We start from the raw sequence: 24806 nt of genomic DNA on the forward strand, positions 1-24806 counted from the left end.
CACACACACACACACACACACACACACACACACACACACACACACACAGGTTCCTGGTTGAGGCAAAGAGAGGTGCTATATATCATTTTGAATGCATCCACATTTTATCTTTATTTTTATGTAGGCCTACCCTATACGTAGTTGAGTGCCTGTGTCGTGTACCAAAATAGCCAATCTACAAGCTCAAAATATGTTGCTGTGTAATTTCTTGATTTACTGTGTGAAAATACGTATAAATCAGACATACTGTACTACTAACCCCTACACCGTCCTAAAGCCCAATCCTAAACCCCCTCTCTCTCTCTCTCTCTCTCTCTCTCTCTCTCTCTCTCTCTCTAGGAGATAGTGGAGTTACCTGATTATAATAAAATCACCTTTAAAGAGAATCCTGCAATCCCATTGGAGGAGATAGTTCCAGATGCGCCCCCGCAGGCTGTTGACCTGCTCAATAAGTTCCTCATTTATCCTTCGAAACAGCGCTGTCCAGCCACACAGGTAAGCACATGCCCGCGCATGCACAAACACACACGCATGCATACACACGTTGGTATCTAACTACAAATTAACGACCGCACTGTCCTCACAGCCTGTTCTCAGAACCCATCTGATTGCCACCCTCTCTTTAGTGGCTAGCGCGCCACGCACCCAGACGTGTGTGTGTGTGTGTGTGTGTGTGTGTGTGTGTGTGTGTGTGTGTGTGTGTGTGTGTGTGTGTGTGTGTGTGTGTGTGTGTGTGTGTGTGTGTGTGTGTGTGTGTGTGTGTGTGTGTGTGTGTGTGTGTGTGTGTGTGTGTGTGTGTGTGTGTGTGTGTGTGTGTGTGTGTGTGTGTGTGTGTGTGTATGTAATTGAGCGGGTCAAAAGCTTCCCTCTGTCAATCACATCACGTATTTGGTGGGCAGTATGAGTCACCAGAAAATGATATATTTATGAATCTAAAAATGGAGGTTGTAGTTACAATGGGTTTGTATATAGGAAGGGGGGAGCAGCTAATCTGAATACTGAATCAAGCAACTTAAAAACTTTCTGAGGTGCTCATAAAACCCTGAGTAGACGATGTCCCTTTAAGCACATTTTGATACCGATACTTTTGTACTTTTACTCAAGTAAATTTTTAATTCCAGACTTTTACTTGTAACGGAGTAATTCTACATTGCAGTATTGATAGTTGTACTTAAGTAAAAGTCTCTCTCTCCCTCTCTCTCTCTCGTTCCCTCCAGGCTCTTGTCCATTCGTACTTCTTCTCCTCTCCTCTCCCCGCTCACCATTCTGAGCTTCCCATTCCTCAGAGAGGGGGGGGTCGCCACCCGCCCCCCCGCCACCAATCTGCAGACCTGCCCCTGCAGCATAGCCTGGTAGACCCTGCGCTGCTGCAGCCGCACGCACGCCGCCTCTGAACATTACTACCGCCAATCACACCGGACCAGGAAGTCAAAGCACAACATCATTCTTACTAACATGTTAAAGATGGTCAAACATTTTCATGTCAAGGCCCCACAGATTGATATACTGTATGTTTATTTGTCTGCGGACCCCCATTTGAAAATACTTTGTGCAACGGACGCCCGTTGCACAAAGTATTTTCAGATGGGGGTCAAACTAGATTAGTATGTTTTGTTTTTTCAGATTTTTTGAACATCTACAAGTCACATCATGACATGTTGTGAGCCTGCAGATGAGCTATTTTCAAATTGCTGATATTGATGCTTAACACATCCCCAGACCGTACTATGCCACTGTTGTAAGTGATATTGTTTGATAAAGGATCAAGCTCTATATCTCTAGAATAAACAGACATTTGATTTTCAGGTGGGTTGCAAATTTCATCCAATCAGGTGAGAAAACACATTGAAAAATCATTTATCACCTTCTATTCTAGTTCCAATTTTGTCTGCTTATTTATTTGTTTCATCACTTCCAATGCATGAGTCCTCTCTCCTGTTTGCATGGAATTTGTATGCCAACCTGAAAATGTATGTTCTGATTACTCAAGAGCTAGAAATTATAGACTACTGTTGAATCTGCAGGATCTGCTACATGTTCAGGAAAACCATACAGAAATGAGGCAAGACAGGAATTCAAACTTGAAAGTATGAGCGTTTTTACTCGAGTAAAGGAGCAAACTCACATGACTGATCATTGCAACATACATACACAACGTAAGACATTTGATAAATGATTATTAGTAATGTGGATATACTGTATGAATAAACGGGTGGAAGCATTCATTATGGATTTAGTCTAATAAGTTCAGAAAATGTTATCAACACAATTTGCCTACTGACAGTTTATTAATTAACTGGCATCAGGGGTGGACTGGCCACAGGACGTACCGGGCGTATTCCCAGTGGGCCGTGACCGTAGGGGGCCGCTCAAGTTATGATATGATAAAAAATGGTGGCCGGCCACCGGGAAAGGTCCCGGTGGTCCCGCGGACTAGTCCAGTTCTGCCAGTTCCATCATGATAATTTCACTGAGTGAGTGACAAATAAACCCTCTTCTATCTTGAATCCTTTTGCCAGCATCATTCTTGTTAGAGGTTGTGTACTTGTCAGTTGGTTTGTATCATTTATGTTGTTCTGTAAAAGTGTTGGTATTGTTGTTTGTTGTTTATTTGTTTGTGTGTGCCTGGGCGGAGCGTGCGGTAGAGTTTCTGCTATCTGCACGCTGGTTGTGGTGGGCCGGTCTGGGCCAAAATGCGAAAATGACCGGGCCGAATTTTTTTCCCAGTCCAGCCCAGTCCCAGACTGCCACCGTGTAGCCATAAAGGGTAGAGCTGCGCCAGCCGGAATTGGTCATATTCAGTCACTTTCACTTCCGTTTTCCTGGCTCACAGACCGCCATTGTAAGAAACAGCTTATGTTAGCAGTAGCTCACGATGTTTATCTTTCACCAGAAACGTTAATATTCGCGATGTGATGAAAAATCACAAATCAGATCCGAAACTCGGATGGATGATCGTAGTTTCAGAGAAAAGAGCGAGGGGAAATCCTATTTTAAATGGGACTCAGGGATGTGCGCGCACGTTTCCTGGTGCTATGCAAGGCATTGCCTAGCAACCGGGCCAGTTGATTTTCTGCTAAACCGTTTCATATCAATAAAGTACATTAATTGACGGAGAATTCCGACAAAGGCAGACAATGGTTGGATTTTAATTGGGAGCTAAATTGATGTATTAGATTTGTCAGGGACAATGCAGAGAACATTGGACCAGGCTACAATAACACGAGACATGTGTTGTGTGTAGTTTTGGCACTGTGGGCAGGTGCCAAATCGAGCTGGAAAGAAACATTAGCATCTCCATGAAGCTTGTCGACATACTGAAGCACAATGTACTCTAAAAAGATGGCTGTGAGGAAACCAGTGTTATGTTTTCACTATCGGTGGACCAACACCAGCAGATAACATGGCCTAAAATAAATCATCACTGTGTTTTATCAAGTCCAGAGTTTCAACATAACCATCTATTATGATATTTTACAGCACTGTGTGCTTCCGTACATCTCTCTTCATTGGGACCTTAGGAGGTGTGGGTGTGTGTGTGTGTGTGTGTGTGTGTGTGTGTGTGTGTGTGTGTGTGTGTGTGTGTGTGTGTGTGTGTGTGTGTGCGTGCGTGCGTGTGTCAGTTTCTGCATATCTGAACACTGACACACCTTCAACTGCAACACCAGAACAGGTAGGAGAAAGCACTGCACTGCACACACTCAAAGTGAGTTTGAAAACAAGACACAGCAGCAAGATTTGTGAATCTTTTGACCTCTCATTTTGTGTGTCCGTGGCAAACAGAATGTTGACAAAAATGTCAGCTGATTTCACCCTGTGATTTATGTCTCTCTGATATGTCTATTATGTCCACTTTGCTTTGAAACTCCCTGCCCGTGGGCAGTATTATGCGTGTCTTAAGTACCAGGTCTTATGACTTAACTTAAGACCTGGAGGCTTGGTCAATGCTGTCCATACCAGCACACTCTGTCACACACACACACACACACACACACACACACACGCATGCATGCACGTACGCACACACACACACACGTTCTGCTATGTTCAGAATGGTGTCAGGTGAGGTGAGTGATGTCACACCTCTCAGACTCCTCCCACATTTTTGCATCACAATTTGCATCTTCACTTTTCTGTCCTCACTTTCAAGAAATGGTGCAGCAAGCTTGTTTTGTATTGGTGGCTGACTGATGTTGGCATTTGATTATTCAAACCTATAGTATGGTTTCCAGATATATACATTGTGTGCGTGCATGCGCGTGCTATTTTTGAGTGGTGCAGTCACTCCAAGGAACAGCAATATCCGTCCGACCTACTATTTAAAAAATACGGTATGTATGTATGTATGTATGTATGTATGTATTTGGTTAAAATGGGTAAGGTTTTAAAAAAGGCAAAAGCATGCTCTGTTGCACTGGCCTAAAAGTGGGTCCTCTAAAACTGCTTCAACTTCTGAGAATGTGTGTTTGGTTCATTAGCCACCAGATGGCATACCTTATAAGTATGTATGTATGTCTGTATGTCTGTATGTATTTAAAAGGGGGGCTTTTTTGTAAAATCCCAGCCTACAATACCTTAATATATTTAAAATCCAAAGTAAGGTTACCAGTGAAGGGCAACCTGCCTATTCACTGGGGACTATGCAAGGCAGAGGCGTCCACCCCCCTGAGTCCAAGTTAGACTAGACCGCATACCTAAACCATGGTCCGAACCCATCCTCTAAAACACAATGGTAAAATGGATATACTTGGTAAAAAATGGACATTAATAAAACAACCTAAAAGAGTAAAAGTTCACAGCAAGGCCTGGATACAATTTATTTAATTGAACAGAAAGATGAACATAAAAATGAATGAGGTGTGAGTGTACTATGTGGGTGTTTGATAGTCAGCTTCTTTCATTTAGACCAGTGGGTGTTACTGTTTGCAATTTATTAATCCATCTATGCTCCATTAGTTTCCGCTGTCCACTGGTCCATCGGACTCCACATTCCAGACCTGAAACGATGAGGTTAGCAATGGGATGGGATTGAAAGTGTGTGTACAGGGTAGTGTGTAGGTCTGCTCGTTTGATGTGATATAGGTGTTGTTTGAGGCGTGTTTCTAATGTGTGACTGGTTTCTCCTATGTAATGTTTATGACATTGTGTGCAGGTGATGATATAAACTATATTGGGGGTGGTCAGAGACAGGGGATCCTGAATGGGGGAGGAAGTGTGACTATGGGGGTTGTTGATGAATTTGCGGGGCTTAAAATGGAGTGTATGTGGCTGTGGGGGCTTGGGAGGTAAAGTGGAGAATGTGGAATGCACAAGGAGGTCTCCCAGATTCCTGTTCCTTCTGAGTGCAGAGATGACCTGATGTGTTTGTAATGGGGGGTAGGATTGTTGTGTAGTGGCGAAGTTCTGTTTGAATTTATGGTGTAGTGGTTGGAGAGTATGTGAGAATGTAGTTATTAATGGGACTAGTGTTGTAGTGGTAGAGGAGCCGGTGGACTGTATAGAGTGAGAAGAAGAGTTGGAGAAGGGAGGACATAGAGGAGAGGGTAATGCGTGGGCCCCGTCCAGGTCCGCCCCTGTCCCCTCGCCAGAGAGAGGCCTCTGCTCCTGTTGCATGCTCTGATGTTGCTGGGGAGGAAAGCTAGGGCTGAGGTTAGGGTTAGAATTAGGGGTGGGAGGGTTAGGGGTGGGCGGCAGAGTGTTTGTGGAGAGTGACTGGGTGGGGGAGAGAGAGGCCAGGGCATTGCTCCTGATTGTACGCAAGAACCTCTTGCTGTAGCCTCTCCTTCTGAGGACTGTGAAAAGTGTCTGTGTGGCTTGATTAAAATGTTCCCTATTGGATGAAATCCTGAAAAACCGAATGATTTGTGATTTGATGATTCCTGCAAAGGTGTGCTTTGGGTGGTAGCTGTGTTTATGGAGTAGTGCGTGTGTGTCTGTGTCCTTAAAATATATTTTTGTCAGTAGTCGTTTATGTGTATGATCTATTGTATGAAAAAATACGGTGGTGTCCAGGAAGTTAATCTCTGTTGGATGAATGATGTGTTTGATGGTTATGGAAGCATGGTGTGTGTTCAAAATCTGTAAAAATGCATCAAACTGTTGTAAGGTGTGTGGCCAGAGCCCTATGATGTCATCTAAAAATCTGAAATACATGGTGGGTTGTAGTGGACACTTTGCCAAGGCCTCTCTCTCCCACTCACTCATGTAGATGTTGGCATAAGCGGGTGCAAATTTCTTGCCCATAGCCGTGCCCTCCATCTGTAAGTAGTGTTTGTTATTAAAGGTGAAATCATTGCAATTGAGACTGAGTTCTAATAGTTGTAAAATGGCATTGTCTGGTCTAGTGTTGTCCGGGTGTGTCTGGAAAAGATTTCTAACTGCCTGTAAACCAGTGGCTGTATGTATGTTGGTGTAAAGGCTGTCAATGTCTATGGTGAAAATGTATGTGTGTGGTGGCACGGCTATGGGCTTGATTTTTTCTAGGAAATCATATGTGTCTCTTAAATAACTGGCGTGTATAGTGGAGAGGGGGTTGAGGAAGTGGTCTATGTATTGTGCTATGTGGTAGGATTCACTGCTGCAGTCTGACACTATAGGTCTGCCGGGAGGCACCTCGAAGGGAATAGTCCAAGTCTGGGGATCCTTGTGGATTTTGGGTAGTAAATAGAATATTGTATGTATGTATGTATGTATGTATGTATGTATGTATGTATGTATGTATGTATGTATGTATGTATGTATGTATGTATGTATGTATGTATGTATGTATGTATGTATGTATGTATGTATGTATGTATGTATGTATGTATGTATGTATGTATGTATGTATGTATGTATGTATGTATGTATGTATGTATGTATGTATGTATGTATGTATGTATGTATGTATGTATGTATGTATGTATGTATGTATGTATGTATGTATGTATGTATGTATGTATGTATGTATGTATGTATGTATGTATGTATGTATGTATGTATGTATGTATGTATGTATGTATGTATGTATGTATGTATGTATGTATGTATGTATGTATGTATGTATGTATGTATGTATGTATGTATGTATGTATGTATGTATGTATGTATGTATGTATGTATGTATGTATGTATGTATGTATGTATGTATGTATGTATGTATGTATGTATGTATGTATGTATGTATGTATGTATGTATGTATGTATGTATGTATGTATGTATGTATGTATGTATGTATGTATGTATGTATGTATGTATGTATGTATGTATGTATGTATGTATGTATGTATGTATGTATGTATGTATGTATGTATGTATGTATGTATGTATGTATGTATGTATGTATGTATGTATGTATGTATGTATGTATGTATGTATGTATGTATGTATGTATGTATGTATGTATGTATGTATGTATGTATGTATGTATGTATGTATGTATGTATGTATGTATGTATGTATGTATGTATGTATGTATGTATGTATGTATGTATGTATGTATGTATGTATGTATGTATGTATGTATGTATGTATGTATGTATGTATGTATGTATGTATGTATGTATGTATGTATGTATGTATGTATGTATGTATGTATGTATGTATGTATGTATGTATGTATGTATGTATGTATGTATGTATGTATGTATGTATGTATGTATGTATGTATGTATGTATGTATGTATGTATGTATGTATGTATGTATGTATGTATGTATGTATGTATGTATGTATGTATGTATGTATGTATGTATGTATGTATGTATGTATGTATGTATGTATGTATGTATGTATGTATGTATGTATGTATGTATGTATGTATGTATGTATGTATGTATGTATGTATGTATGTATGTATGTATGTATGTATGTATGTATGTATGTATGTATGTATGTATGTATGTATGTATGTATGTATGTATGTATGTATGTATGTATGTATGTATGTATGTATGTATGTATGTATGTATGTATGTATGTATGTATGTATGTATGTATGTATGTATGTATGTATGTATGTATGTATGTATGTATGTATGTATGTATGTATGTATGTATGTATGTATGTATGTATGTATGTATGTATGTATGTATGTATGTATGTATGTATGTATGTATGTATGTATGTATGTATGTATGTATGTATGTATGTATGTATGTATGTATGTATGTATGTATGTATGTATGTATGTATGTATGTATGTATGTATGTATGTATGTATGTATGTATGTATGTATGTATGTATGTATGTATGTATGTATGTATGTATGTATGTATGTATGTATGTATGTATGTATGTATGTATGTATGTATGTATGTATGTATGTATGTATGTATGTATGTATGTATGTATGTATGTATGTATGTATGTATGTATGTATGTATGTATGTATGTATGTATGTATGTATGTATGTATGTATGTATGTATGTATGTATGTATGTATGTATGTATGTATGTATGTATGTATGTATGTATGTATGTATGTATGTATGTATGTATGTATGTATGTATGTATGTATGTATGTATGTATGTATGTATGTATGTATGTATGTATGTATGTATGTATGTATGTATGTATGTATGTATGTATGTATGTATGTATGTATGTATGTATGTATGTATGTATGTATGTATGTATGTATGTATGTATGTATGTATGTATGTATGTATGTATGTATGTATGTATGTATGTATGTATGTATGTATGTATGTATGTATGTATGTATGTATGTATGTATGTATGTATGTATGTATGTATGTATGTATGTATGTATGTATGTATGTATGTATGTATGTATGTATGTATGTATGTATGTATGTGTGTGTATGTATGTATGTATGTATGTATGTATGTATGTATGTATGTATGTATGTATGTATGTATGTATGTATGTATGTATGTATGTATGTATGTATGTATGTATGTATGTATGTATGTTTAGCCTGGTACCAACCAACAGGTGCCAAAGTGGTGCTGTTGAACTAGAAACAGAGAGAGAGAGAGTGTTGCACTGTTGCCTGCTAATTACAATGTGAAGCGTACAGTATGTGCATGTGAGAGACAGAGAGAGGGAGGGAGGGATGGAGAGAGAATACCACTCTCTTACTTGTGTGAGAGAGAGAGTGTTGTCTGCTAATTCCCCCACACGGTATAACTCTGTCATTTCTTGACCGTTTTGGACGGAACCGGGCCTGCACCCTGGGCACGTTCCTGTGGGTCTGGAAGTTCCCAGGGACCCCCACACAGAGTTTTTTGTGTGTGTTTTGCATTGTATAAATTAATGTTTTCTTTTTTTTTCTCGTATGTTTTTTCTCCTTTCCGGGTTTGTGTGAACACAAACATTGGCTTGTGATTGGCTGATTACCCCATAGCGATGATTTGAATGGCTGAGCAAAGTACATATTGAAGCTAAAAGTGAGGGCAGAAAAGTGAAGACGGAAAAGTGTGCAAATTGTGATTGGCCGTGGTGAATGGCCAGAATGAGATGATGTATGATGATGAAGAGCACCCCTCAAAAGTTCACACAGGCATGTGATCTTTTCTTTTCAACTTTACTCTGTACAGGATAGGGGCCTCAGATTTCATGGTGAAACAACATCAGTGTTCCGGACCATCAGGTCAGGCTCATACTGTGCCACTCAGACTAGTGACACGCCCTGAAACGAGAGACAGACCTTTTAATCTGATGCGATTGATTGTTCAGTTCTGTTCCTGTGTGCTGTTTGTAAAATGAGTGAGCAAGCAGAGCCCAGTGTCCCAGGGCAGATGAGGAACAACAACCAGCGGGACTGTGTGACATCCGATGGGGACGCCAACGCCAATGAGCGACGACCCAGAGCTGGCTGAGTTTGAAACGGAGCCGGAGGCGTGCCTAGTGGGGGAGGGGCTTGGAGAACGGAAGGAGCTTCATGGTCAGACGGTATCTCTCAGTGGGGATGCAGCAGAACCAGCAACGGACAAGACTAACAAAGACAAGAGGAGGGCCATTCTGTGTGGTACCAGTGACCAGGAGACCAAGCCATGGGGAACTCCTAGTCGACCAGCTACACCTTTGTCCCCCAAAACCTCATGTTCCCCTAACAAGAGGCCCCCTGTTTCTCCAGCCAAGATCCAGGGCACCAGAGCACCCAGCTTGAATTGTAGCTACCCCACCCAGAGAGGAATCAAGCAGCTCAGTAAGGTGAGCAGTAGCATTCCGAAACCTGTTGCTCCCCAACAGAAAGAAACTGAGACTCGGAGGTCCTCTCCAAAAAATGTCCATCCAAAAATCACCCCCAGCTATGTCCGGAAGAGTCCTCAGACCAAGGGCCAGGCCACAGAAGCCCCACTTGAGGCGTCTAAACTGCCCTCTTGCCACAGTCCCCCAGCTCATAAAGAACCAAACGTCGGGCCTCAGCTCAAAGCCCCGCATGTACTCTCCTCCAACCTGCTGTTTGACAAAAATCGGCAAGAGATGCAGAAGACAGGCTACCCGGCAGGCATATCTGTGGCTGGCACGAAGGCTGCACACAGCACTGTCCCTCGGAAAAGTAGTGAAAAATCTGAGAGCTTCCATGGAGAACTGTCAGAGAAATATCAACAGGAGGTAAGAAAAGTATTGATGATGTGTATCATCATAACGTCATGTAATTTAACTGTGTTACCTATGCCATTTTGTTTCAGTTTCCCTCATTAGACAGCCAAAGGCTTTTCACAGTGTCGTTAGTTTATAGTTTCATTCACTGAACATGTATTATGTTCAGTGTTGCAGTGATCATTTGTGATATTACTGTTCTTCAACAGCACCTTTCTCAAGATGCATGCGGTCACCTTCACTCCTCCAGGGCCCTCAGGCCTACGCTGGGTCTGGGGGCTGTCAGCAGACAGACCTCAACCAAGTCTAGGGTACCTCAGACGGGCCAAAGGGCAACAATGGCCCTCAACCAGTCTGACCAGGCAGCTGGAGTGTCCACCCATGGCTGCCAGGATCTGCCAGGTGAGATGGCTGCCCGCTGTCTGAATAGCACATTTCTATTTCCCAGTCCAAACACAATTCCACATGTTGTTTGAGCGTGCTTTGTTTAATTTGTTATTCAGAGATCATTAGAAGAGGAAAAATAAAGTTATCTGGGAATAATTAATTTGATTCTTTAGCCTTGTCCTACGTCATTATCTGTCCTAGCGTCATTATCTGTTTTGCACAATGAATGAGTGTATCAGTGTTTGATAGGCTGAGACGAAGGCAGGCAATGTTACAAAGGTGAAAGAAAGCCGTTTTAGTGATCTGGTTGACATGGGACTGGAAGGAGAGAATGGGGGTCCAGAATGACACAAGGTTGCGAACTTGGGTGGAGGGGGTGATAGGAGCCGTCAATATTGAGGGAGAAGTCATGAGTGGAGCGGGTTAGTGAGTCTGGGCCAATGATGAGGTTTTGGTTTTATTTCAGTTGAGTTTTAGAAAGTTACTTTGCATCCATGTTTTGATGTCGGTCAGGCAGGAGGTGAGGGTGGAGTGATATGGTTGTGGAGGGGAGGAGTTATGTGTCATCTACATTACAGTGATGTGGTTGTGGAGGAGTTGTGTGTCATCTACATTACAGTGATATGGTTGTGAATTCTGTTGATATTGTCCTGAAAGAAAGTTAGGAAGCTATTGCCTAATTGACCCTATTTTCTCCTATACCAGAATGTTCATTGCTTTAATAAAGTTGTTTTGTTTTGTTTTGTTTTGTTTTGTTTTGTTTTGTTTTGTTTTGTTTTGTTTTGTTTTGTTTTGTTTTGTTTTGTTTTGTTTATTATTACTCAGCTTCTAGAAAGGATGTGATGAAGGATGCAGAGATGGTACAACCACCAACATCTTCCCCGAAACGGTTTGCAGTGGTTCCTCCCAAGCCTGGTGAGTGTACAGTATAGAACGTATCATGCGGATTTCAGCATGCGTGTTTGTGTGTCTGTTATGTCATTGTGTTTGGTTTGTGTCACAATGGTGATAAAAAACAGTAGGTCACTGAGCAACACCATGGCTATCTTTGTTTTCCTCTACCTAATAATGATTGTCACCAGCACAAAGTATTGCCTGCCCTCTGTTACATTAGCATTACATTGCATTAGCAATGGTCGCCTGCTGTCACGCAGGACACCCCACTACTTCCTACTAGTAGTAGCCGAAAATAAGCTCTCCCTAAAATAAATGGTCTCCTATATACGGACAGTCGAACACAATATCAGCCTATGGTCTCCCCTCAGAGACACAACAGTTACCCTAAAAAAACCCCACTTCAACTCGATTTCATTGTAACTAAGATATTCGATAGAAATTCATAATTTTTTATTATCATATTTAGCCAGTATATACGAGCACAAATGTCCCGTTTACTGCTGCTATGGCGGCATCCATCTTTGTTGTGAAAAAGGAACAAATCTCTTGCATTGTCCTGCCCCATATTTGCATACTGGGCCCTTGTTGGTTATAGCCTGGTTCCAGACGAATCTGGTTGGCCCTGCACCACTTCGGTAGCCTGGTAAACTCCTCCCCCTTGCTAGACAAAAAATGTATTCTCCCTCTCGCAGAATGAATGAAATTATTTCAAGGGGGAGGGGTTTACCAGGCTACCACTTCGGGCGACCGTGAACTCTTCCCACAATTGAGAGGGCCAGACTCAATCTGCCTGGGGTAATATATGCATTGATGGCAGATGAAGGCTGGCTACGCAAGGCTAGGTCAGATTACCCATTTACAAATCATTGATTTCTCCTTTTGTCAGAGACAAGACTATAATACACTGCAAAATGATGATGTTCCTGTGCATATGCAATACTTAACATACAGCATGTACAGTACATGTGCTGTATGTTAATTTTACAGGAAAATGTAATTGAAAATGTAAATGTAAAAGAGCTGATTACTATAATCATCATACTGTATATAAGAAAAACACATGAATGAATATAAAAACAAAAATAATAGATCTAGCTATATACAGTATACATGTAAGTCTGTCAAGATGATGACTGATTATACCTTACTTTCCATGGTCTCCCCTCCTGTAGTTCGTGGGTCATCTGCGACGGGCCGCGGTGCTGCGACGGGCCGCGGTGCTGCGACGGGCCGCGGTGCTGCGACGGGCCGCGGTGCTGCGACGGCCCGCAGTGCTGCGACGGCCCCTGGTGCTGCGACAGGCTGCGGTGCTGCGACGGCCCGCGGTGCTGCTGCGACGGCCCGCGGTGCTGCGACGGGCTGCGGTGCTGCGACGGGCCGCAGTGCTGCGACAGGCTGCGGTGCTGCGACGGCCCGCGGTGCTGCTGCGACGGCCCGCGGTGCTGCTGTGACGGCCTGCGGTGCTGCGACGGCCCGCGGTGTTGCGACGGCCTGCGGTGCTGCGACGGCCCGCGGTGCTGCGACGGCCTGCGGTGCTGCTGCGACGGCCCGCGGTGCTACTCGGACTGAAAGAACACAGGAGACTGTGTCCCAGGTGAAGAAGGCCTCTAGACTCGAGTTTTTGCCATCACAATTTACGCATTTATCAGACGCTCTTAATCCAGAGTGATTTACAGTAAGCAAGAACAACACATGGTAATACATCAAATACATAGAAATGGTCATCTAGGATCATGAGTAAGCTAAGGACCTATCCGTCTAACAGTAGAATATCTATACTATGCACTATAGAGTGCTATGTCTCCATAAAATGCTATCTAAGTTGAATAAGTTAAGTTTAGCCTTTGCATATACGACTGTAAGGCTGTCGAGGGTAGGGCAAGTGCTACGGGCTAAGATGGAGTCTGAAGAGGTGAGTTTTCAGACTACGGTGGAAGATTGGGAGTGAGTCTGCACTTGCAGTTCTGATTGCAATGGGAAGTTCATTCCATAGTTTTGTTGTCAGAAGGAAGAAGATTCTGGGGCATGTGGAGCGTTGTCCCGGCTGTTTAATTAGTGAAGGTTATGCCAGCCTCTATGTGTCGACTGAGCGAGCAAGAGGGGTTGTAGGGTTGGATCAGACTTTGAAGATATAATAGGGTGCAATACCTTTGCGGTTGCTTTGAAGGCCAGCATCAGTGTTTTGTACGGGAAGCAACCGGGAGCCAATGGAGCGAGCGGAGAAGCAGGGAGACATGTGATAATTTTGACTAGTTGAAGACCAAGCAAGCTGCGGTGTTCTGGATCAATTGGAGAGGATTATGTATGCGTGGCAGGTTACAATTGACCTGTGGCAGGTTAAAACTAACCCATGGCTCCCGACATGTGTGGCAGGTTATAACTAACCTGTGGCAGGTTAAATCTAACCCGTGGCTTTCCTGTGAGGTTTAGGGTTGGGTTTTTTTCTTTTGGGGTTGGGTGTCGGAATCATGTAGGACTGTTAGTATGTCGGACAAAACACATGCACCCCTCCTCTGTGAGGTCACTGCAATCTCTGCCTGATGACAGGCTGTGTTTTTACAGCTTGGTTGTAAATGAAATTCATTCAGTCACGATAGAACATGTAGTTGCTCAACCTTTATTATTTTCAAACATACACCTAGATAAAAAATAGAATTCTGTACTGTTCCCATAGTATGCGTAGTGATTGTCCATTCAACTGACTAGAAATATAATAGTTGTATATTTTATTGTGAACACAGCTTTAGAGAACGAAGCTGAGATGTTAACATCCTCTTTCCGTTGTACCAGGAACCAACCATGGATTTACTTGAGGAACACATCTTGAAAACTCTGAAGGAGCTGAAAGCCAAGGAGTTCGAGAACTTCAAGGTTCACTTGCAACACCCTGATATCTTTGAAGGCCTCATTCCAATTCCACCGCTTGCAACCCCACAGGTTCCAATACCACAGCTCTTCCTTGAGAAGAATAACAAGAAGGTCATCGCTCAACTGATCGTGTTGAGTTACCCCAGTCATGCTCCTCAGATCATGGTGAATATTCTGAAGAAGATCCACAGGAATGATCTACTGGACAGGTTTACACACATGCCAAAAGGTAGGTGAAGCCTCATACGGTATATCCCTGGCCAAAGGGGGAATTCCATCAGGCTAGTGCTTAAGATGTTGTCTTTCTACCTGGGAGACGGTTCAAAGGGGAGATTGTGCTACCTGTAGTGCGTAATATCCCCCCTCCCCCAACCGGAGATAGGTGCATACAAACACTTGCTATGTGTTCAGTATCAGCAACAACTCTATTTTCATTCCCCTCATCTTCAGAGAAACATTTTGTCGACCAACACCGCAAGGTCCTGATTCAGAAAGTGACCATGATCGAACCCATCCTGGATCTGCTCCTTCAGAAGGCTGTCATCACCAAAGAGGGCTACGATAATGTGAGGTCTAAGACCACCAAACAGCAGATGATGAGGGAACTCGACGCACTCCTGAACTCCAGAAAAGCCAAAGACCTTTTCTACAAAGGTCTAGAAGAACATGAGAAGCCTCTTCTTGGTGAACTGTACGTAATGCTCATTTACAATAGTTTGTTTTTGTTTTTAAAGTGAAAGGTGCACATTCAATGTGTAACAAACATCTTTTTGCCAAACATTGCATTAGTACGAGAATGCATATACAGTATGTCATTTTCTTTCTATCAAAGAGATCCACACTCTAATTCCAATGTATTCATAAGTCTTACAAATACAAATCATAAATGCTTACCCAGAACTTTCATATTTAATTTTATGTTCACTGTGGTGCTAACTTTGTAAGAGGTATTTTTGTATTTGGTTAAAGGACAACACCATTTCCAACCTATTTTTATTTAGGCTAATTGCCCCTCACAATTGCCCCTCACAATTGTTTCCTACTGGGTATGTGTCTCATAGGACAGCTGTGGACACTTCAGAAACCTGCCTACCAGTGACATCATCTGTCTCAGGTGAGTATGTTGTTAAGTTATGTTACAATCCTTATGTCTAGGAAATGAAGGATTGTGACATAAAGTTGGAAAGTGAATTGTTGTTCTGTTAGTGACCCTTGATACGGTTCTTAAAGTTCACATGCAGTTCACAAGTAAAACTAAAGCAACCCTGATTTATGCATTTCCAACCTTAAGTAACATTTATAAAAGGAGATTGTTCAAGACATGAATTTACCATACCATGAATTAGCCATACACCGGAAAAATAAGCCCTGGTGCAAAGCAATAACCAAATAAACAGAACTAAACCTAGACTTACTTTTAAACCTCTAACTAAACTAACCCACACCAAACATTAATGACAAAAGTGAGGACGCAAATTGTGATTGGCCAGAATGAGATGATGTATGGTACGATGATAAGAGTGCCCCTCACTTCACACAGGTGTGATTTTATATATATATACACACCAGACCGTTTTTGCAATATTCATAGTTAAACAGAGCAAGCGTTGGTGGCTACTAGATCTGCAGTCGGGGGAGAGGGGTGTGTCTTCACTTGGCTCCAGGCTTGTTACAGCGGGCCACTGACTCAGGAACCCCAAGATGAGTGGTCATCTGTGGGTAGTACAAGCGACGTGACTCAGTGTATGGTTATGGAATTCTTTCTTGGCATTGGGTCCTGGGCAAATAATGACAACTCTATATAACTCTATATATATATATATATATATATATATATATATACTCTATGTGACAACATAAGATTAGGGGACAGGAAGCGTAAACTTTGTGAGGGAAAGAAAGTTGATAATAATAAGAAAGACGTAACATACAGTATATAACATTTAAACCAAGCACTTTGCCCAAGGCTTTTGGAATGTTCACTTATTGTATCTTGTGAGTAGTGAGACCTTGATTGATTGTTGACAGCAGGGACTCAGAGTCCAGTGAGTTGTCATCTCTGTCTTTTCATAACGGAAAATGTTCTATTCTGTTATTGGTAACAGGTACTCTCTCTCTCTCTCTCTGTCTCACTCTCTTCTCTCTGTCTGTCTGTCTGTCTGTCTGTCTGTCTGTCTGTCTGTCTGTCTGTCTGTCTGTCTGTCTGTCTGTCTGTCTGTCTGTCTGTCTGTCTGTCTGTCTGTCTGTCTGTCTGTCTGTCTGTCTGTCTGTCTGTCTCACTCTCTGTCTCTCTCTCTCTCTCTCTCTCTCTCTCTCTCTCTCTCTCTCTCTCTCTCTCTCTCTCTCTCTCTCTCTCTCTCTCTCTCTCTCTCTGAGCAAGGCTGTTAAACATGGAATTGCTTTGTTTACTACACTACAGGTCCGTTGGTGAAAGGGCATCCCATTACTTACTATGAAGACCAGCTTCAAGTCAACATGGACAGTACTTTTGTCAAATTGGGCACAGAGCATGAGGTTAAGTTTGAAAAGGTCTTCATCCCACTCCACCTTCTAGACATCAAAGACACAGACATCCACAGCCACCATGAGGTCAGACAGATGGAGATGAAGAAGGCAGGAGAGGGAACACAAATCCAACTCGGCGAAATGAACAAAGACTCTTCTGGAAGAAACATAAGAACAGTGCTGATAACGGGCTGTGCAGGAATTGGCAAAACCTTCCTCGTACAGAAATTCTTGTCTGACTGGGCCAAGAAATGTTACCCCCAAGATCCGCACCTTGTGTTCCCGCTCAAGTTCCGCCAGTTAAATCTGCTTAAGGGACAGAACTTTAGTTTGGCAAAACTAATGCACAAATGCATTAAGGAAACCAGATGTATTGAGGAAGATGTTCTTAATGACATCTTCAAGGTATTGCAGAAGTCAGGAGACTACAACAAGAGCCCCTTCAAAGTCAAGATCATTATGGATGGATTTGATGAAAATAATTTCCAGTTTGATTTCAAAACAGATTTTGAAATGAATGTGGTGGATTCGTACCCAGTGGAACATCTGCTTGTGAACCTCATCAAGGGAGAGCTGCTCCCCTCTGCTCACATCTGGATAACCTCACGACCTGCAGCAGTCAAACAGATTCCTAAGAAGTTTGTTGATAGGATGACAGAAGTACGAGGGTTCATCGAAGATGACCAGAAGAAGGATTTCTTCACGAAGAGCATCAGTGATGAGAACCAGGCCAGCTCAATCTACTCACACATCAAGAAATCAAAGATCCTCCACACCATGTGTGAAATCCCAGTCTTCTGTTGGATCCTTGCTACCGTTGTGCAGAACATGGGGACGACAGACGGGCTGCCCAAAACCCTGGTTGAGATGTACTGTCACTTCCTGTTGGGTGAGACACAGCGGGAAAAGATGAAGGATCCTGAAGTAGATGAGGCAGACAAAGAGAAGTTCATGAAGGATGTAGGAGAAGTTCTTCTGAAGCTGGGCAGACTGGCGTTTGACCAACTGAACAAAGGCAACATAATTTTCTACGAGAAAGACCTGGAAGCGTGTGGTCTTGATGTGAACAACATCTCGCTGTACTCAGGCTTGTGCACAACCTTCTTTAAAAAAGACGGCGTGTTTTTCCACAAAACGGTCTACTGTTTTGTTCATCTGAGCATCCAGGAGTTTCTGGCTGCAGTCTACCTGTTCCACTGCTTCACACAGAGGAACATGGAGGTCCTGAAGACATTCCTTGGAACCAGCCGTGTCAGTTCCCTGTCTGACTTCCTGAAGGCTGCTATGACAAAAACCATGAAGAGTGAAAGTGGACACCTGGACCTCTTTGTCCGCTTCCTTCATGGTCTCTCACTGCAGTCCAACCAGAGTCTGTTAGGAGGCCTGCTGGGTCACACAGACAACAGTCCAGAGGAGATCCAGAGAGCCATCAGCAACCTGAAGAAGATGAATGATCGTGACTTCTCTCCTGACAGATGCATCAACATCTTCCACTGTCTGATGGAGATGAACGACCCGTCAGTAAGTCAGGGGATCCAACAGTACCTGGAGTCAGAGAGCAGATCAGGGAAGGAACTCTCTGAAACCCAGTGTTCAGCTCTGGCCTCCATGCTGCAGATGTCAGAGGAGGTTCTGGAGGAGTTGGACCTGGACAAATACAACACAGACGTGTTGGGGCGACCGAGACTGATCCCAGCTGTGAGGAACTGCACAACAGCCAGGTTAATAGTCATGTGAATAACAACATGAGCACCATTCAGTCATGTACTATTACTACAAATAATAAACACAATAAATAATAAACACAGACATGCATGCGCACATGCACGCACACACATGCGTACTGCACGGCACGCACGCACACACGCACGTGTATTATGTAACAGACCCCTATCTGAATAAATTGTGTGCCAGGGACAACCACACACGATTTTTTAATTTGAATTTGTTTAAGAAAATAGCCGATCTGCAACACATTGTGACACATTGTGAGCTTGTAGATCTATTTTTTCTATGTTTTTTATGAAAGTAATAGAATTAAGCACTATATATACCTGTGCGTGCGTGCGTGCGTGCGTGCGTGCGTGCGTGCGTGCGTGCGTGCGTGCGTGCATGCGTGTACTTCCTTGGTCTGACCTATTTTGATCATCTCTGATTTTACATTTAATCTGTCATTACAGACTTGTTGGCTGTAACCTCCAGAAGGAAGACATTGAAGTTGTGGCTTCAGCTCTCAGTTCTAATCCATCCCATCTACGACACCTGGACATCAGTTACAACCACCTAGGCAATTATCTGCACCTGCTCTGTGATGCAATGAAGAGTCCAAATTGTAGACTGGAGACTCTACGGTCAGATATAAATTTCATCATTTATTTATGTGATTATACTACTTAATATTGTGGTGATGCTTTATTGGTAGATGAATAAGGTTGATATCATAGTGACACACTTTTGACTAGAATAATGATAAGGTACAGTGACTATAGTACGTGTTACAATTGAGTTAAATGAACACAAACCCCTTCACTTCTTTCTTTCTTTTGTTGAACCGAAGTGCAGACTTAAACACAGAGGCAGGAATAAGTCAAAAATCTTTAATGCCAGCCAAGCAGAGAAACATAAAAATGGTAGAAGGTAAAAGTAGGCAAAAATCAAACAAAGGAACAGCAAACCTGAGGCTGAAGTTTAGCTGGCTGTGCAGGCGAGGCGAGGAAGGGTCTGGCCAACAGAGTTGAGGCTTGGCTTCAACTAGATTAGGGATCCTAGAGTTTAAATGGTTAATGTATAAAAAAACACAAAATGATTTGGCGACCCCCCCTGTAATAACTTGAGGACCTCATAGGGGTCCTGGAACCCCTGTTGAAGACCCCTGCTCTACAGCATTGGTTCTCAAACATTTTCATGTCAAGGACCCCCAAATTGACAAGTATTTTTCTGCAGACCCCCATCTGAAAATATTTTCTGCTAGGGACCCCCGTAAGAGAATATTTTTCTCTTCCGTGTGAAGTGAGGGGCGCTAATATATTAAAGTCTAACTCATGTTGATTAGGTGATGTAAAACAAACGGTGCCAACACAAACATTAAATGCCATTAACAATAAAGAGACAATATGACGTAATGAGGGACAATATGACATAATTTCCCCTTCATTGTCAATGGCGTTTTTAAAACAAACATTGAACTAAAAACAAACATTAAACCTGTAGGAGGGCCTCAAAAAATAGCCAAATCATACCCGTGTGAAGTGACTAAGTGAGGGGCGCTCTTATCATCGCACATCATCTCATTCTGGCCAATCAAAATCTGCGTCCTCACCTTCGTCTTCAATGTTTGTGTTATGCAATGTTTGTGTTTACACAAACACTCAAAATTGTCCATTCATTGTCAATGGCATTTAATGTTTGTGTTAGGACAAAATGTTTGCACGCACGCACACGCGCGCACACGCACACACGCACGCACGCACACACACACACACACACACCAAAAACTGGACATAGGAGGGGCTCAATAAAATTAATTGTATTGTCTTTTGCTCCAGCAGATTATCAGCTTCACTTGTCTTCTATCCAGAATAATGTATTTTATAGCAGACAATCAAACATCTGGTGTTTAATTTTTCATTTAGACTGATGAACTGCTGGTTGTCAGAGAGAAGCTGTGAAGTTCTGGCCTCAGCTCTCAGCTCTAATACTTCTCATTTGAGAGAATTAGACTTGACCTTCAACATCTTGCCGGTGTCTGGACTGAAGAACTTCTCTGGATTGGAATCGCTCAAGTGAGTAGACTTGGTCTGTCTGTCTGTCTGTCTGTCTGTCTGTCTGTCTGTCTGTCTGTCTGTCTGTCTGTCTGTCTGTCTGTCTGTCTGTCTGTCTGTCTGTCTGTCTGTCTGTCTGTGACGTCATGTTGTTGACATCATCAGACGTTATCATTGTGATGAAATGTGTACCGCTCACTTCACACGAGTGTGATTTTTATGTCAAATGTTTTATGTCAAATTACAGCTTACATGTGAAGTATGCTAGAATATTGTTGAGCCCCTCCTATGCCCAGCTTTGTGTGTTTGTGTGCACCCCATAGCGATGATTAGATTGGCTGAGCACCCCATATCGATGATTAGATTGGCTGAGCAATGCACGTATTGAGGATAAAAAGTGAGGACAGAAAATTGAGGACGCCAATAGAGGGTATGCTCGAGACATCATCATCATACCCGGAGGTTATGCAGGAAATCCGGGAATGCCTACTGAGTGGCAAAAAAAAAGCTCTGCATTGGAGCAGCTGCGCCGCAAAAAAATACAAAACAAATACAACGTACAAAAAAACGTTTTAGAGTCAGTGGTTAAACACATGAACTCTAGTATCCCTGAACATTCTAAGAACTCAAATAGCAGATCTACAAGTTCAAATAGCAGATCTACAAGCTAAAATATCTGATCTAACAGGAGAGGACACAGAAGGTTCCCTCTCACTAATTTAACTCTTTGTCTGGTGCCTGGTGAAGATAATGGTAGCAGAAACGGTATAGTGTCAGAGACGTTGTGTTAGACAGTCAGACATTGATGCATTGTTGTTCTGAATTCCTACAGTGTGAAACATGGAGGAGAATTCTGGACTAATCCTCAACTCCTTACAAAACGTGAGTACCTGTCTGTCTGTCTGTCTGTCTGTCTGTCTGTCTGTCTGTCTGTCTGTCTGTCTGTCTGTCTGTCTGTCTGTCTGTCTGTCTGTCTGTCTGTCTGTCTGTCTGTCTGTCTGATGTGGCATGTTGCTAACTTGCTACTGCCATGATGTGCAGTGGTGGAAAGTAACTCAAATTTACTCAAGTAGTACTGTATGTAAATACAATAATGAGGTACCTTTACTTTACTTGAGTATTTCCATTTTTCAATACTTTGTACTTCTACTCCACTACACACTTTAGTGTTTAACCACATTAACCAATATTTTATACAATAGGCTATTGAAAAATAGCAGATCTACAAGCTCGTAGGGCGGCACAAAGTGCTGCGCTATGAGCTTTAATGTAGATCATAGCGCACACTCTCACTCTCTCTCTCTCTCTCTCTCTCTCTCTCTCTCTCTCTCTCTCTCTCTATTATTTTTGAGGGGCGCTAGCCCCTCCTATATTCAGCTATAGTGTAGATTCTTGTCACACAAACATTAAATGCCATTGACAATGGGGTGTGAATTAATGTTTTTTTAATACTGTTGTTTTCTCATCAGATTTCCATCGTCTCACTCTGGACCCAAACACAGCAAGCAGAACACTCTGTCTGTCTGACAACAACAGGAAGGCAACAAAGGGGGCAGAGCTTCAGTCATACCCTGACCATCCTGGCAGATTTGATGATGAGTATGACCAGGTTCTGTGTACAGAAGGTCTGTTTGGAAGCTGTTACCTGTGGGAGGTAGAGAGGAGTGAAGCAGATGTTAGGATAGGAGCGACTTACAGACGAATCAGCAGGACAGGAGAGGCCAGTGGGCTTGGAGAGAATGATCATTCCTGGAGTCTGTACTGTGGGCCCCTTTACGCTGTCATTCACAATAGTAGGTCCACTAAACTCCCTGATGATCTCTCTGTCGCCAACAGAGTAGCAGTGTATCTGGACTGCCCTGCAGGGACTCTGTCCTTCTATGATGTGTCCTCTGACTCACTGACACACATTTACACCTTCCAGACCACATTCACTGAACCTCTCTACCCTGGGTTTGGGCTTGATGGTGACTCTCCCTCAGTGTCTTTGGGAGGACAGATAACATCTCTGATGAGCTAAAAAAAAAACCCTCTCTGCTTCTGGTGACTGATATTGTGCTCCAAATGAATGTTTTACTTTTTTGAAAAGTAAACACACAGCTCTGCTTCTGGTGACTGATATTGTCCTAATGCGTGAGGAGGCCGTGTTTTTTTTTACTATTTCATTTTATGTCATTAAAAAAAAACTATGATAAAAAACAAATGGAAGCAGTTGTACGCACTGTATTTAATGTTCTTGTTACAATATTGATCTATAAAAGTACATTGTAAATGTCTATAGCATGCATAAGCAGCTACACATTTTATATTCCTAATGGTGAGCATTTCTGAAACGATAACATCAAATAAACGTTTTATTGATGATATAAGTGTCCTTGTATTTATTTCTATGTAGTTTGGGTGAGTTTATCAAGGTCCACTGAAGCGATGGTTCTCAAAGTGGCAGTCCGGGGACCCCCAGTGGTCCTTTGGGGGGTCCCCAGCAAGATTAGTCCATGGGCCAGACCAGAAGTGAGGGACATTTTTGGTGGCAAAATCTATTTGCTACCATTTTGTTTGTTGGGTCCATATAAGTACTTTGAGACATGATAGCATTTTCAAATGAGTAGCTTTAATACTTTTTTGGGACAATCATTGTTTCCCCATTAACTCCCATTATATGCAGAGTAGGATTTTGTGCAGTTTACTGTAGATGTTATATGTTACAATTAAGTTTATTCACACTTTGTAATTATACACACACACAAATGCTATGACATATAAAAGTATGTTATAAAAGTATATAAACATGTAGGCCTATAGTAGTAACACATTAGCATAATTGGCTTATTTGGCTAAATATTCCCCAACACAAGAAATTACAATAACTTTGCTTTACTTAACTTAGAAAGGTCTATGTTTGTGATGTATAGAAATGCATCTGTTACCATGGTGCAATCATGCCACCTTTTTAATTTGCATAATTTGCAAAAGTCGAAATAAGGACATTTCTACATTTTTCACATTTAGTCAATGATTATCTTAGTCTCTCTTAGACTCTGAGTGTATGTCCTGAAATTCGTATCTTGCCATGACTAAATTATTCAACCTTTTGTCATTTAGCATATTTGCATAAATTATGAAATAATTAGGCTGAAACCCATAAATAGCTATTATGTTTTGCTTTACATTTATTGAGAAGGATCTTACAGTCTAAAGTCTGTTTTGATGTCCATAAAATAATGTCATAATTAAGTTAAATGTAACCTTGATGACTTTAATCCTGGGGCACGCCTTGGTTTGGCTACTTTCAATAATAAAAATCACACCCGTGTGAACTGAGTGGTGTAAGGTTTCATATAGCATGATCAGCTGTGGTCTGACGTAATGTCTGACGTCCGATGTGAGGTATTATATAAGGTAAGGTATTATATAGCCTGATCAGCTCTGATCTGACGTAATGAAATCACACCCGGATGTGATTTCACAACTGGCTTTTTTTGTGCAGAAAAAATGACCATGGTTGCTACGGTCATCCAGTTCACCCGGGTGTGATTTAATTACGTCAGAAATTATTTTGAACATAGCAACCATGCTCATTTTTTTCTGCACACAAAAGCCAGTTGTAGGAGTGGTTTACACCACTCAACAATAATAATGAATTGCATTTTTATAGCGCTTTTCCAAGTGCTCAAAGTGCTTTACAATGGTTAATTCATTCATACATTGGGAGCGGCGAACAGTTGACGCCAGCGCACCAATGGTGGCGAGCTCACACCGACCAACTCATTGGAGGCAATGTAGGGTTCAGTGTCTTGCCCAAGGACACTTCGGCATGTGGACAGGAGGAGC

General features: G+C 42.0%; 2 protein-coding genes across 3 annotated transcripts in view; both read left to right on the forward strand.

The window, feature by feature from the left end:
- cdk20 (cyclin dependent kinase 20) overlaps positions 1-2507 on the forward strand; it is a 6569-nt gene extending 4062 nt beyond the window's left edge. For both annotated transcript variants that reach the window (XM_079527310.1, XM_079527309.1), the window contains 2 exons: positions 340-495; positions 1218-2507. In XM_079527310.1, coding sequence (XP_079383436.1) covers positions 340-495; positions 1218-1394 — 333 coding nt within the window. In that variant the 3' untranslated portion in view covers positions 1395-2507. The remainder of the gene's footprint in view (positions 1-339; positions 496-1217) is intronic.
- A 7279-nt stretch (positions 2508-9786) lies between these two features.
- LOC306932616 (uncharacterized protein) lies at positions 9787-23336 on the forward strand (the record flags this gene model as incomplete). The annotated part of the gene is made up of 11 exons (XM_079514478.1): positions 9787-10569; positions 10767-10959; positions 13014-13435; positions 14632-14938; positions 15160-15400; positions 15771-15823; positions 17129-18935; positions 19395-19565; positions 20847-20996; positions 21808-21857; positions 22445-23336. 11 exons carry the CDS (start codon positions 9787-9789, stop codon positions 22993-22995), a joined length of 4728 nt encoding a protein of 1575 aa, XP_079370604.1. The 3' UTR covers positions 22996-23336.
- Between the last annotated feature and the right edge of the window lie 1470 nt (positions 23337-24806).

The sequence above is a fragment of the Electrona antarctica genome (assembly GCF_951216825.1).
Source record: "Electrona antarctica genome assembly, chromosome: 2".
In the NCBI taxonomy this organism is placed as follows: Eukaryota; Metazoa; Chordata; class Actinopteri; order Myctophiformes; family Myctophidae; genus Electrona; species Electrona antarctica.